The sequence below is a fragment of the Pan paniscus genome, chromosome 6 (assembly GCF_029289425.2).
Source record: "Pan paniscus chromosome 6, NHGRI_mPanPan1-v2.0_pri, whole genome shotgun sequence".
Classification (NCBI taxonomy): domain Eukaryota; kingdom Metazoa; phylum Chordata; class Mammalia; order Primates; family Hominidae; genus Pan; species Pan paniscus.
Genome location: NC_073255.2, coordinates 144,897,533 through 144,913,605, shown reverse-complemented (window position 1 = coordinate 144,913,605; position 16,073 = coordinate 144,897,533). Strand labels below are relative to the sequence as shown.

General features: G+C 41.4%; 1 protein-coding gene across 2 annotated transcripts in view; it reads left to right on the top strand.

The window, feature by feature from the left end:
• The window catches only part of LAMB4 (laminin subunit beta 4), a 106,506-nt gene that overhangs the window by 62,683 nt on the left and 27,750 nt on the right, over window positions 1-16,073 (top strand). For both annotated transcript variants that reach the window (XM_034964769.3, XM_057302932.1), the window contains exons 20-26: window positions 949-1,180; window positions 1,630-1,787; window positions 3,563-3,787; window positions 4,554-4,774; window positions 9,621-9,717; window positions 11,543-11,918; window positions 15,290-15,450. In XM_034964769.3, the coding sequence (XP_034820660.2) occupies window positions 949-1,180; window positions 1,630-1,787; window positions 3,563-3,787; window positions 4,554-4,774; window positions 9,621-9,717; window positions 11,543-11,918; window positions 15,290-15,450 (1,470 nt within the window). The remainder of the gene's footprint in view (window positions 1-948; window positions 1,181-1,629; window positions 1,788-3,562; window positions 3,788-4,553; window positions 4,775-9,620; window positions 9,718-11,542; window positions 11,919-15,289; window positions 15,451-16,073) is intronic.

Sequence of the window (16,073 nt, the reverse complement as noted above, 5' to 3'; positions counted from 1 at the left end):
GTTTGCAAACAGCCTTGTAACTCATTTTATAAGTCACCCATTGATAAAGGTTTAGATGGGGCTTCATCCACAGCTGATAATACAGCTCTCATGGCTAATATGTTCAGGTATATAGTTCTCTCTTCACAGTGTAAATCATTAGTGAAAATACTGTTCCCTCAGATTCCTACCTTAGGAACCATGAAAACCTACAGGTAGGTTAATTTCCTTTCCAAGTAGGGAAACATATCTTTTCAATCATAATCCAGAGAAATGGTTCCCCTTCCTGGGCATTGCTTGGGCATGGCCACCTACCCAGCCCATCATTGGATCCATCATTGCTTTCTTTTCTTTTCTTTTTTTTAAAAAAAGTTACAAAATGCCTGAGATACACAGAGGGATCTAGACAAAGGAACAAACATTTCTTCCATGCGCCACCCTATCACATAAAATGACATCACATTTTGGCACAGGGAAGATTGGCTCAAGGGATTCAACAATTTATCAGAAAAGGATTGGGCCTCTTCCATCTTGTCTAGGAAAAAGAAAACTCTGACCATGTTAAGATGGGCTCTTATATGGTTTATAATCTAGAGATTATATTAATACTATACCATTATTTTAGTATAGTATTTATATATACTATATTAATACTAAAATATTAATACTAGAGGTTATATTAATATACCTAAGATATATGGAAGTTTAAGTCGTTAAAAACATGTTACTTGTTTTTAACAACAAACGTTAATTAAACCCAATTGTTCGCAACATACTGTTTATCCAGTGACTCAGTGAATTGTTATTTAACGTTTACCTGGAACTCATTATATGCTGTGTCCTAAGCACGTTACAGGCTTACTTAGTTCACTGGGATTGGGAAAGGAAATGAGACACCAGAACTGTAACTCTTTCACCACCACACACCACTCATCCCCGCTCCAGCATACTTCTCTTTGCTTCATCCAGCATGTCACTGCCATCCTCAAGGATCAAAGGACACTGTATGTGACCAAGTAACAGGACAGTGCCCCTGCCATGGAGAGGTGTCTGGCCGCCGCTGTGATCGCTGCCTGGCAGGCTACTTTGGATTTCCCAGCTGCCACCCTTTCCCTTGTAATGGGTTTGCTGAACTTTGTGATCCTGAGACAGGGTCATGCTTCAATTGTGGAGGCTTTACAACTGGCAGAAACTGTGAAAGGTATGGAATTCATATGCACTTTAATTTTTAGGTCTTTAACACTTTGTTCCAATCTCCTAATAGAGATCCATTGAGTAGAGACTCAACAATATTTAAGTGTGGGAGGGAGGACTGTTATAGGTGGGGGAGAGCATTGCTTTCTCACCCTTCAAAATCATCTTAAGAGCCAGAAAATGCAGGATTAAATCAATAACACACATTTGCCTGGCATGTTACTTTCTATGTTCCTCAAATGTGACATGTAAATCGAGTGCTATTACACAGAGTTTAATTGACCATACGTTGAGACTTTTGATATAAAAACCAAAAGTCGTCTTGCAGAGCAAATGAACATCTTCTAAAATATTCAGTTTTCAGAGGTGCACTGTTTTAAAGCATAGCAAACCCTCATTGGCTAACATGTGATCTTTTCCTGGAAACATTTTGGTGAAAGGAAATTGTCTTGACAGGTGTATTGATGGTTACTATGGAAATCCTTCTTCAGGACAGCCCTGTCGTCCTTGCCTGTGTCCAGATGATCCCTCAAGCAATCAGTATTTTGCCCATTCCTGTTATCAGAATCTGTGGAGCTCAGATGTAATCTGCAATTGTCTTCAAGGTTATACGGGTATGCAGTATAGTGCTTGATGCAATTTTTTCTCTTTATCCCACACTGTAATCTGTAAAATGATCATATATTCATGACTTATCTGTCTTGGACAAATGTGTGGTGCAGAAATGGTAAGAAGACACAATGTGATAAATAGCTGCTTTATTGAACAAAGAATTTGAATGATTCACAAACCAATGACAATTAAAACTCATCGGCCACTGAGCTATGATTGTTTGCAAATAATGTTCTAGAAAACTAATTGACCAAATGAGACCAAATCAAATTAATTTATTTAAAATAAAATTATCACATTAAGTAAGATATAAATGTGATAAAGTAGCATATGTATTATATATAACAAGCAACTAAAAAATAAATGGAATTAGTCAAATGCTTTCTTTACATAATTTCAAATATTCAATTTGATATTTCACAGACATTACTAATTTTTTCAGGTATCTTGAAGCAATATTTGGGCATTCTACAGCCATCACATAAGTCTTAATTCAAAACATGTATCTATTGCTCAATTGAAAATTTTATTTTAAAGACTTTAAGAGGGCTAGGCACAGTGGCTCACACCTGTAATCCCAGTACTTTGGAAGGCCGGGAAGTGGGTGAGGGAGGATTACTTGAGGCCAGGAATCCAAGACCAGCCTGGGCCGCAAAGCAAGACCCTGTCTCCACAGAGAAATTTTAAAAATTAGCTAGGCATGATGGATTGCACCTGTAGCCCTAGGTACTGGAGAGGCTGAGGCAAGAGGATCGCTTGAGCCCAGGAGTTCATGGCTACAGTGAGCTCTGATTATGCCACTACACTCCAGCCTGGGGCCTATGCAACAGAGCAAGACCCTGTCTCTAAATTAAAAAAAAAAAAAAAAAGGTATTTACACATGAAACATGAGTGTGAATGTTTACTGAAAATAAGAAGATAACTTATGAAGTCTATTTGATTTAATGATATGTAGAACTTATGGCAATACTAATGATAATTACCATCACGATAAATTACATGCCTGATTTTCCCCTCATTTGTTACATCTAAGGTTAACAGTTAATTCTCACCTCTTCCCTTGCAGCCTCTTTCCCAATGCATGGTTTGGTATGTTTGGTCAGTTTTTAAGAACTGAGACCATGTTTGGGCTAAGTGAACATTTCCAAGTGGGATGAACCAAAATGTGGAGAGTGGAGCCACAGTTTGGGCACCTAAAAAGCCGCAGTCATCTCATGGTTGCAAGGGTAAAGAGTGTTAGAGAGAAAGGTGGTTCCTTCAGACTGCTTAACAGAAACACCCTCAAGGGCTCATATGTCATGAAAACTGCTCTTGCTCATCTTCACTTCTAGAAGTGACAGCTATTGCTGTTTGGGACTTTCTCTTCAGGCCTGCTTTATTTTCACCTTAGTTCACCTCTAGGATCAACTGAGAGTGGGTTGCCCCAGGAGACCAGGGGCTGAGGTTAGTCTTGGGTCCTGGGGCACGCTAGTGTGATGCTGATTATATAAGGATCTAGAAATCCTGTGCCCACAGCTCCATGGTATTTGAAGAAAGCCTGGAATCCATTCTCCACCAAACACTTTTGAGAGCCGAATAATCATTTTATTCTTTAAATGAATAATAATGAAAATGAAGGTTTTGTTTCACTTAGAACACTTTTCGTTATTCACCCCGAATGTGTGATTTCTCATTATTCCTAGAGGAGCCCAATAATTTTCTATTTACAACATCCATCTCCTCCTCTCTCCCGACACTGATACCTCACCCCATTCCTTTTCCTCCCGCTTTCTTTCAGGTACTCAGTGTGGAGAATGCTCTACTGGTTTCTATGGAAATCCAAGAATTTCAGGAGCACCTTGCCGACCATGTGCCTGCAACAACAACATAGATGTAACCGATCCAGAGTCCTGCAGCCGGGTAACAGGGGAGTGCCTTCGATGTTTGCACAACACTCAGGGCGCAAACTGCCAGCTCTGCAAACCAGGTCACTATGGATCAGCCTTCAATCAGACCTGCAGAAGTAAGTCTGCAAAACTCCCAGGGGGAAATGTGTCAGCTGAGTGACAGCTCATAAGTGTGTTGTCAGCTCTCCCATGATCATTTCAGTTAGGCCAGTCCCAGCAGGCAAAAGCAGCACCCACTAGGTGACAGGGCTGTTGTACGGAACTCATCAACAGAAATTAGTGCATTGCAACCACTGGTATTCTCAGATGCAGCCACAATGTTCTCACTGGTGTTATTAGTTTGCCTTTTGTGTCTGTTGCCTGAAATACCTGTCCTAGTGGATTCAAAGCGTTGTTTCTCAGAGTTTAGTCCGCAGTTCACCTGTGCCAGAGCAGTGGGGAGGTGAGGTGTATTAACATGCAAATTCCTAGGCTGTACTTCAGACCTACTGAGTCAGAATCTCTGGGAGTGAGGCCCAGGAATCTGCATTGTAACAAACTCATCATGTGACTGTAATGTGTACGTAAACCATTGTTTTCAAGTCATTTAAATAAATGGAACTTTGGTGAGTGACATGAGGGAAAAATAAGACTTTTAATCATCCTAACTGTGAGCTCTTGGAGCAAGTTCGACCACATGAACTTGCATTTGGGGAGATCAGAAACCATTAAATGGGTTCAACCTACTTAGATTCTTTGGTAAATTCTTTACTATTATAAGGCGTTCATTCTTTGAGCCCCTTGGAGAAATGGTACATCCAGGTCTAAAACGCTCTTTGTATGGTGTGCTAAATGCCACATTTATCATTGAATTTACCTCTGATGATGGTTTTGTCATCACAGGATGCTCCTGCCATGCTTCCGGCGTGAGTCCCATGGAGTGTCCCCCTGGTGGGGGAGCTTGCCTCTGTGACCCTGTCACTGGTGCATGTCCTTGTCTGCCGAATGTCACAGGCCTGGCCTGTGACCGTTGTGCTGATGGATACTGGAATCTGGTCCCTGGCAGAGGATGTCAGTCATGTGACTGTGACCCTAGGACCTCTCAAAGTAGCCACTGTGACCAGGCAAGATACTTTAAAGCTTACTAGTGCACTCAAAGTGAGCATGATAGTGAGACATGGTTTCTAAATGTGTAAAGAAAGTTTCTTTTATGTACTGTTGTTAATTAGTGCATTGAAACAGGATTGGCCTTACAGGGGATGGAGTCAGCCTCTATCAAGGAATGAAAACCAAAAAAAGAGAATGAGCATCTCAAAGTTCAGCTTCGCCTACTTCAGTTTTCTCTCTGTGACTGAGGAAGTCAGAATTCATACACGGTGAAACACAGACATCAGCCTCACCTTTCACTATTTCATACATGTAACTATAGGGAAGACCTAAGAAATAGTTAATCAGAAGAGATTATTAATCAGAATGAAAATAAACAGATACCTTCAAAACCCACAAGTCCATTAAAAAAACTGAGCTGTTGTTTCCTATTGCTCACCAATTGCTTTACATATGGGTAAAATAAGAAGTCTTCTTGACTTCCAGACTGGCATCAATCATATCTTAAGAATGTAGGCATGTGTACCAGGAGCAAATCTTCAATGTTTCATATACAACTAATACTACATAGATAGATGCACGTGTGATTTTTTCAGTCAATAAACCAGTGGGCACAGAATTTTTAATGAGGATAACATTACTTGTGGGAAAAAAACTATTTGTTAATAATACGCTTAGTTTTTTTGGTGGTTGTTTTGTTTTTGTCTTTTGGCTTAATCTATTCTTTGAAACAATTTTCACATTAATAGAGTTTGGGGGGGAAAGGGTAAAAACAATGACAAGAAATGTTAGAAAAAGCCAAATTCACAATATAGGGATCGGGATTTAATTGGAATGAAAATGCGAATTTAAGAAACTGGAGTCTTTCCAATTAGTAAGCATGGCTCACCTCCAATTTCAGCTCCACTATTCAACCTATTATTCAAAGGTCAAGTCTTTTGAAGGTAGTTCTTATATGGAGAATGGGTTTTTCCTTCTCTTCTTTTTCTTTCTCTCCAATCCTCATCCACCAACACACACAAACACCATATCTTTTTTTTTTTTTTTTTTTTTTTGAGACAAGAGTCTTGCTCTGTTGCCCAGGCCTGAGTGCAGTGGTATGATCTTGGCTCACTGCAACCTCTGCCTCCTGGGTTCAAGCGATTCTCCTGCGTCAGCCTCCTGAGTAGATGGGATTACAGGCGCCCACCACCACGCCCAGCTAATTTTTGCATTCTTAGTAGAGACAGGGTTTCACCATGTTGGCCAGGCTGGTTTCAAACTCCTGATCTCAAGTGATCCGCCCACCTCAGCCTCTCAGATTGCTAGGATTACAGGTGTGAGCCACGACGCCCAGCCCCCACAACATACCTTTTTAAAAATAAGCTTTTTATTTTAGAATATATTTGTGAAGTTGTAAAGAGAGAACAGAGAAAATAAACCCCATATCCAGTTTCTTCTATTATTAACACCTTATATTAATTTAATAACATTTGTCACTATGCATGAATATTGATACATTATTGCTAACAAATTTAGTCAGATTTCCTTAATTTTTACCTAATGTCCTTTTTCTGTTCCAGGAGTCCATTCAGAACACATTATATTTAGTCATCTTATTTCCTGAGGCTCCTCTTGGCTGCGACAGTTTCTCAGGCCTTCCTTATTTTGTAGAATGTCCCTCAATTCAGATTGATCTGATATTCTTCTCATGATTAGACTGGGTTTATAGGTTCCGAAAACACCAGAGAAGTCAAGTGCCACTCTCATCACATCCTATCAGGGGTACATATTATTAACACGACTTATCCCTGTTAATGTCTATCTTGGTCACCTGGCTGAAGCAGTGTTTGTCAGACTGTTATATCATCAAGTTACTCTTTTTCCTCCTTCTTCTACTGTGCTCTACGGAAGGAAGTCACTATGTGCAACCTACTTAAGGAGTAGGGAGCTATGCTCTTCCTCCTCGAGGACAGAGTATCTCCACAAATCATTGGAATTCTTCTGCACTGGAGATTTGTCTGTTGTCTTACGTTTATTCATTCATTCGACCATTTATTTATATCAGCATGGACTCATGGATATTTATACTTTTGGGGATAGTCCAACACTACTTTATTTTGTGGTTCAAATTGTTCCAGCTTTGGTCACTAGAAGATCTCTCAGTGGCTCCTGTGTCCCTTTGACATAGGCCAATACTGTAGAGTTTTTAAAAGCATTCCTTACTTTCTGGCACTGCAAAATATTTCAGGCTCATCTTATGTATTCTCTGCCCCAGTCCTAGAATCAGCTGTTTATCTAGGGAGCACTGATTCCTTTACTAGAGAATGGTATTAGAAACCAAGATCTGGACACTGGATGGTCATGCCTGTTTTATAAGCTCCCCTCCACTCCCCACACCTGCAGCCACCAACCATGGAATAAAGTGGTAGATCTCCACGTGACCACCTGGCTTCCCAATTCTTGAGGGACTCCTAGTGCTCAAGACAACACTATGTGGCAAGTTTCTTAGACCTTTTGGGGAGCATGTTTGTAGCAGCATTCAACAAAAACCACAGTTCCAAGGTAGCCTTGAAGCTGAAAGTTAGATGGTATTGGTTTAACCAGGAAGCCCCTCATAACAAGGGTCCTTTGGGTTATTTGGTGCATAGGGGATCCCATGGGGGAACACTGGTCTCTGCAATCAAAAAACATGTTCACTGGAGTACGGGGAAGACGTGGATATTTAGATTCCCAGCTGTTTAAACAACTACTGATAGATGTCTCTATGTTAGCCAAGAGGTGGTTCCTGGTACCTTCCCACAGAGAGATCCAAATGTGCCATCCAATATTTTCATCAACACTTTAGATGGAGTTGGAGAAACATGCTTCCCAAATTTGCAGATATTACAAAGCCGTAAGCTAATATGATAAAGACAGAACAAGATATCCCAATAGGCTGTCATGCAGGCTGGAAACAAGGAGATGAAATGTTAACAGGTTAAAAGTAAAGTTTTGCAATTGGGTTTTTTAAATCCCTTGCATAAATACGGGGTGGGAGTAATAACTTGGCACCAGCTCTTGTGAGAAAAATCTGAGGATTTTCATTGCGTGCAGGCTTCCAGTGAGCCAGCAGCGTGGCAGGGCTGCCAAAGAAGCGACGCCTGAACAGGCTGGAGTAGGGGGGTGCTGTGCCCAGGTTAAGGGCAGTTACTGTCCCATTATCTGTTCTACTGGCCTGGTGGTGCCAGGAGCATTGTTGTCATTTCTGAGCACCATATTTTAAACATTATACTGACAGACTAGTACGTGCCCAAAGGGAGACAACCAAGATAATGGACAGAACTATGCTATTCCGTGATGAAGGCTAGAGAGAATTAGAGGTGATGGGCCTGAAGAAAAGAAGCCAAGGCAGGTTGGGATGGCCATCTCTAGTTGGGAGAAGGACTGTAAGGGGAAACACGCAATTGCAAACTGGTTTGTGCAATTTCGTAAGGACACATAACAATGGGAACAAGTTAAAAGGTGGCAGATTCAACCCCGTCTCTACTAAAAATACAAAAAAATTAGCCAGGCGTGGTGGTGGGTGCCTGTAGTCCCAGCTACTCGGGAGGCTGAGGCAGGAGAATGGTGTGAACCCGGGAGGTGGAGCTCGCAGTGAGTGGAGATCACGCCACTGCACTCCAGCTTGGGCGACTGAGCAAGACTCCATCTCAAAAAAAAAAAAAAAAAAAAGTGGCAGATTGTACTTCGGTATAAGAAAGCACTGCCCAACAATTGGGTCAATCAGCAGTACGACAGGCCTCGGGGCAACAAGCACCACCTAACTCCTTATATTTGAGCAGAAGCTGGCAGGAACTGCAAAGATATTGAAACTTGGCAGATCCAGGCCAGATGTGGGTAATCCCAGCACTTTGGGAGGCTGAGGCAGGTGGGTCGCTTGAGGTCAGGAGTTCGAGACCAGCCTGGCCAACATGGTGAAACCTCATCTGTATTAAAAATACAAAAAATTGCCGGGTGTGGTGGTGCACACCTGTAGTCCCAGCTACTTGGGAGGTTGAGATGTGAGTAATCACTTGAACCTGGGAGGCAGAGGTTGCAGTGAGCTGAGGTTGCACCACTGCCGTCCAGCCTGGGCAACAGAGCGAGACTCCGTCTCCAAAAAAAAAGAAAAGAAAAGGAAAGAAAAGTGGCAGATCCAGTCACTCTAAGAATCTAGCCACTTATTCACAGGAAACTTACGGAGTTGTTGTTTAAGCAGCTAATTTAGGACTACAACAATAGTGATTTGCTTTTATATTTTCTCCTGTTAATTTTCCAACCTCCTCAGTTTTCAGAAAAGCTGGTCAAGAGTTCAGTTGGGAGGGTAAAGAAAAGTTCAGCCCTCTCTGAAAAACACAGTTAAGTAACTCTCATTAAATCATTAAGCCTGAAGTACAAAAAAAAGATGTTTTTTTGAGCAAAACGCTAATCCAGTTGGTGAAAACTACATCATACATTCCATAATGAAAACATTACTTGACACATTAACTGATGAATGTTAGACCAGGTCTCTGGCCTCACTCACTTATGGAGGAACTCCCATAACAGTTGAGGGAAATAATCTGGCCCATTTCCCATTATGTGTTTTGTTTTCATTTACATCTGTGTATGTTTCCCAGTTTGGGCCACCTGTCCCTGAACAGCTGGAAGCAGGCGATATATTCAGGAGCTTTAGGCCAAAGCACATTAACTCCTGATCCTTGGTATTGTCGGGGGTGGCTGCTGGACATGGGAATCATCCTTCCTCCGCCTTTGCACAGCTGTATGTTCTAATTCACTGGAGGGGAAAATATTTCCTATTAAAATGCATTTTTTTTTAGACCATAAAACTTGTCAATTCCTCACCCATGACTGTTCTCACAGCTTACAGGCCAGTGTCCGTGTAAATTAGGTTACGGCGGGAAACGTTGCAGTGAGTGCCAGGAAAATTATTATGGTGATCCACCTGGGCGATGCATTCGTAAGTATTGGGATTTCTAAAAACTCATGCGTACAGTCAGCCTGGCCCTACCATGGACATGCTATGAACCAACTGAATTTTAAATTTCTTTTTTTGGTGCTTTTAATAAGGTGGACTTAGAAAACTCACAAAGTTTAATTCTACATTTTGAAAATAATCTTCCTATAGCCCTGCAAAAAGATTATTTTCCTCCTGTGTTAAAAATTTAGCCTATATTAAAATTCGTAGCCTGTCTTAAAATTCCTCAAACTCATTACAAATGGAACAGTCAGCTTCCAAAAGAAGAAAATCCAAAGAAATATCAGGTATCATGGGCTTATCACCATGGTCAGCCATACATAGCCACGCATGGCAACTCTTTCCTCCTCTCCATTCCTTTATAAATGTGCCCTTGTGGCTAAAAAATATTGCTCATTCCCTTGCCCCATTCAAATGCACATTCTGAATGATTTTCTCTGGGCCCCACTTCTTCAGTTTTCTAAGTGGAATTGCTGGGTTAAAACCCAGGGTGAAACTTTGGCTCTTGGAAAATCTATCTTAGAGCCTATTTCCCTGTGTCCGTCTACTATTTTGATAATCTTATTTCATAAAAATGCTTTCATCTTTTATAGAGAAGCAGTAGAGGAAACTGCAAATAATCAAGTCAGGCCACAGACCCCACTAAATCTCCTGGGGAAGAGCGGCTAAGGATGGGAAATGGCCTCCGGGTGATGAAGTGACATGACACCACCCCTCTGGACCAAGGCCAATGTGCTGGACAGATGAACTAGCTGAAGAGCCCTAGTGTGTTAACTAGTTTTTATTTGTAATTGGCATTATTTTTACATAAACTGACAAATGCTTTTTTTTTTTTTTTTTTTTGAGACAGGGTCTCACTCTGGTTGCCTGTGCTGGAGTGCAGTGGCATGATCACAGCTCACTGCAGCTTCAGCCTCCCTGGGCTCAGGTGATCCTCCCACCTCAGCCTCCAGAGTAGCTGGGAATACATGTGTATGCCACCACACCTGGCTAATTTTTGTATTTTTTGTAGAGATAGGGTTTCACCATGTTGCTCATGCTGGTCTCGAACTCCTGGGCTCAAACAATCCACCTGCCTTAGCCTCCCAAAGTGCTGGGATTACAGGCATGAGCCACTGCACCCAGCCTCAAATGCATTTTTAAATTACTTGTTCCTTGCAGTTAGTCCAAAAACATAGGCTAGTGATTCCCTAACCTTTTGGAAATTGCAGTAAGATCAATAGATCTCCCTATCCTCTATCTTCAGGCTTGGTCAGAAACCTACTCAAAGAAAGTACCGTGTGGAGTCAGTAATTTTTTAAAATTAAGACAAAATGAATTTAATTTCCCCTCCTTTTTGGAAAATGAAATTGTTTTCCTTATGTAATGGAAGACAGCGTGGTCATCACACCCAAGCTGGGCTTTACTCAGAAGAAGTGTGACCATGGGACTTCTTAGAGAGTCTCGACACACCTGAACCACCCTCGGAGGCTGTAACAGCAGAGTTACTATCGTGTGTCCATCATTAAATCATACTTCTTACTCAAATAGATGAGGATCCCACTTGTAGATGCTTGCACTCCCACAATAAAAATGTCTGATATTTGCCAAATTGAAATAGTAAACTGATTTCTTAGTGGAATATAGAGAGCCATGCTGTCTTATAATGGCTATTGCACAGATCTCTGAAATTATATTGGCTTTAAATATTCATCTTAGAAGTGTGAGTTGGGAAGATTTTCAGGAGAGAGGAAAAGACCTGATTCTTGAGCTAGTCATCAACAAAAGGCCCAGTGACATTCTCTGCTCCTTCTGTTTTCCTTTTTAGCATGTGATTGTAACAGGGCAGGTACCCAGAAGCCCATCTGTGATCCAGACACAGGCATGTGCCGCTGCCGGGAGGGTGTCAGCGGCCAGAGATGTGATCGCTGTGCCCGGGGACACAGCCAGGAATTCCCTACTTGTCTTCAATGTCACTTGTGCTTTGATCAATGGGACCACACCATTTCTTCCCTCTCCAAAGCGGTGCAAGGGTTAATGAGACTGGCTGCTAACATGGAAGATAAAAGAGAGACCCTGCCTGTCTGTGAGGCAGACTTCAAAGACCTCAGAGGGAACGTGTCTGAAATAGAAAGGATTTTGAAACATCCTGTTTTCCCATCTGGGAAATTCTTAAAAGTCAAGGATTATCATGACTCTGTTAGGTAAGATTTATGCTCAAGTAACAGACAGCCAAACTCCTGATTTACCTTAACTCCCGCCAAGCTTTAACATCGTCAGCCTTCAATTTAGAAATGTACCTATGTTGACTTTAGGGGACTGATAGTTGTTCAGTTAATAACCAGGCTGGGCCGGGCGCCATAGCTCACGCTTGTAATCCCAGCACTTTGGGAGGTTGAGGCGGGTGGATCACTTGAGGTCAGGAGTTCGACACCAGCCTGGCCAACATGGAGAAACCCCCTCTCTACTAAAAATACAAATATTAGCCAGGCATGGTGGCAGGCACCTGTAATCCCCACTACTTGGGAGGCTGAGGCAGGAGAATTGCTTGAACCCAGGAGGCGAAGGTTACAGTGACCCAAGATCATGCCATTGCACTGCAGCCTGGGCGACAAGAGTGAAACTCTGTCTCAAAAAAAAAAAAAACAGCTGGAAATCATGTATGTCTACTTTTTTCTCACCTAGTTAGGATTATATGTGATTTTTCCAGATGCCATTGATTGTAACAAAAGGACAGTCATTAATGGGGAAGCCCAAACTCAGTAAAGCTGAAAGATATAAAATTGGAAGTATGGTAGTTTCAAAAACAACATATTTTTTTCAATGATACACCTAGGGAAAATTTACCAAACCTTCCCAAGTTCTTCAGTTGTTTAGAAGCCTATACATTAATATGACGTCTTATACCAAGTATGGTCATTTCTTGAAAATGCAAGCTCATTTTTATTACATATTACTGAATCTTTTTTTAAAATTTAACCATTTGTTGAGATTATGTTGATAGTTTTGGGCCACGGCTCAGCAAACTACAGCCCACAGGTGGAATCTGACACAGCCTTTGTTTATGTAAATAAAGTTTCCTTGGAGCACAGCCACACCCATTTATTTACCCCTCCTCTGTGGCTGCACTCTCTACAATGGCATAGTTGAGTAGTTATGACAGAGATGCTATGATTCCTAAGGCAAAGTTTGCCAAACTGTTAAGGGCAAAACCAGGATGAATTGGGTATAGTTTCTACCCCCATAGAAGCACACAGTCTGCTAAGAAACCCCAAAAGTGTGCTTATCTAGCAAAATATCCTTCCTCCCCAAGAAAAGGTCCTGGATTAAGGAATAGTTGAAGCTGCAGAGGCTCATGTCATATATAACATGAGTGTAAATATAAGGTAACTCATTATCTATAGGGAAATATCCCAGAAATATATGATAATTGCTTAAAAGGTGCACAAGGAAGAAGGTATCACCCACCTAGGTAGTTCAGGGAAAGGGCCACCGCATCATAAATGCAGTGACAGGGCCCAGGGAGGACACATGGCCAGGGTCAAGCTGGCAGGTGACAACAGGCACATCTATACTTCTCTAAAGAGTTCTGGGCTGGGCACAGTGGCTTTCGCCTGTAATCCCAGCATTTTGGGAGGCTGAGGCAGTAGGATCACTTGAGGCCAGGAGTTCAAGACCAGCCTGGGCTACATAGCAAAAGGATCACGTGAGCTCAGGAGTTCAAGGCTGCAGTGAACTATGATTGTGCCACTGCACTCCAGTCTGGATGATAGAATGAGACCCTGTCTCTAAAAACAAAAAAGCAATAAAACTTCTGCTTTGCAAGATCTAGACCCCTATGTTAACAGATCTCCTCAATTTTCAAGAGATGTCAGACATCCATATTTTTACTGAACTATCCCCACTTCAAAATGTATACAGATAATCCAATAGCACTTGTAAGAAGCCCTACTGTATAGCCCAAAGAAAACTTGTCTGAGAATGAGCTTTGGCCCATGGACCACAGGCATGTGGTTAGACATCATTAGGAAAATGTCGGACAAAATAGCACAAAGAAAGCAGAATGAGCCAATCCACCATGGATGTTCTGGACAGAGACTGCAAGAGCCACAGGCAGAGCCAGAGAGAAAGAGCGAGAAAGAGGAGTGCCCAGCCCAGGTCTGGAGTGAGAAGAAAGCAGTAGCTGCTGAGCTTCTTCAACCAGCAGCCCAGAGCCCGGTTCCCTCCTAGCCCACCTGCCAAACTCCTACTTCTCTTTAACAGCCACACAAACATCACCTCCTCCCTGAAGCCTTTCCTGACTTCCTCACAGAGAAGCCTGTATTTCCTTCTCCATCTTCTCACCTCTTTGTGCTCCTTTGCCATTGCCTCACTGTGGGGCACCCTGGACAGGGCCTGCCTTCTCACGTGCTTGTCTTCTCCAGGCCTCATGTAGTTCTATTAAAAAAAATGTTGCTGGGTAAACTACAGGTGGAAGGGGAACAGGAGGACAAAGAACCCCAGGTGTCATGAGCATAAATTCAGAAGTCAAACCAACTGGTTTAAATCCACTTACTAGATGTGTGGCTTTCAGCAAGCTACTAAACTCCAAGCTTCAATTTCTTCATCAAAAGAGAGAGAGAAAGTCTGGATTTCATAGGATTCTTGTGAGAATTACTCAAGACCCATCACTTAGCATAGTGTCCGGCATATGTAAGTGCTTAAGAAGTCCCAATTAGAGTAATTATCATTATTTTTATTGTTATTATTGTTAGCCTGAAGAATTGCAGTTGTGACCATTGGAGCCTGAAGGAAGAGTCTATAGATTAGAGGGGAGAGTTACAGCAGAAAATGGAAGGAAGCATTGCCGTTGTGCCAAGATAAATTAGTCCCATAAATTCATTTTATAACTTCCCCCAACTGTACACTTCAAGATTTGCACAGCTTCTCCATCATGAGGAATGTGTTCATTATCCCCTCGAAGTAACAGTAGGTGCTAAACCCAGCAAATTGAAGCACAACAAAGGTGTACCCATCAAAGAAGAAGGTGATGGAAAAAAACCCAGGGGAACACTCACCAGCAAGAAAACCTCCCTGTCACTAATGGAAAATAAGAGTTGGGACCCTGAACAGAAGTTACACTAGAAAGAACCTTGCTGAATGCAGATTGATTCTAAATGAAGACCTGATTTGACCCCAGGCTAAGTAAACGGTTCTATTTTATCATATGTTGAAAGCCAAAAGCTCCCTTAGATTGATTTAATTGAAGCATGTCTGAATGCATGTTTTGAAACCCAAAACAAAGAAAGACAGAGCATAAACAGTCAAAATGGAATGATTTGAGAGCCTTTATTCTACTAGACCTGGTATGCTGTCCATATTTTAAATGAATGTTGCAATAGTCCAGGAAGGTGAATTAAGATGAAAGAGATGAGACATAAACACAATTATAAACCGTCAAATGAAAAACTCGAGTAGAAGGAATCCCTTCTAATCAAGAATACCTAACAATGAGGGCAATTTTGGTGGCATTTTTTTCACCAATATATCGAATGTAATACAAGCTTAACTACATTTACCCTTATTTTCTCTATAGAAAACAAATCATGCAGCTAAATGAACAACTGAAAGCAGTGTATGAATTTCAAGATCTGAAAGATACAATAGAAAGAGCAAAGAATGAAGCAGACCTCTTACTTGAAGACCTTCAGGAAGAAATTGATTTGCAATCCAGTGTCCTTAATGCAAGCATTGTGGGTAAGGGAAAAATGTATTTTTGACTGTGTCTGCACAAAGTTTGATGAAATCCACAGTGCATTCCATTAGTGAGTCATCCTCTGCTTACCGCCATAGTGCCTGAGCACTTTTGAACATGCAAAAACAACCATTAAAGGTATTATTTGTTCATGGATATTTCAACTTTTTAAACATCACAGAGCCTGGCTAGCATTCACTCAAAAATAACAAGTAAACAATGTCTGATATTAAACAAATGCTAACACCCAAAGTAATCTAGTGCCAAACCCATGTAAGGGGTCTTGAATAATCAACAACTTAGAAATTCTAATATGGCCATAAGCAAATGAGAGAGACATGTTTATATGCCTTTCTCGGTATAGGCCACTCCATTTTCAGTGACCATAAATGCAATGGAATGTGAGGCAAAAAAAACCCCACAATATTTCTCATAAGAGCTTTGTAAGGATGAGAGTCATGCAACATACTACACACCCTTAACTCATATTGCATAGTTCTTAAAACTGAATGTGAGCTATGCCTAAGCCAAGATAATTTGCAAGAGAAATGGAACTCTAAAGCAAAACTTTGATTAGTTCATCTGCTATTCAAGATCATACCCCTGTTATATTTGGAAATGGACA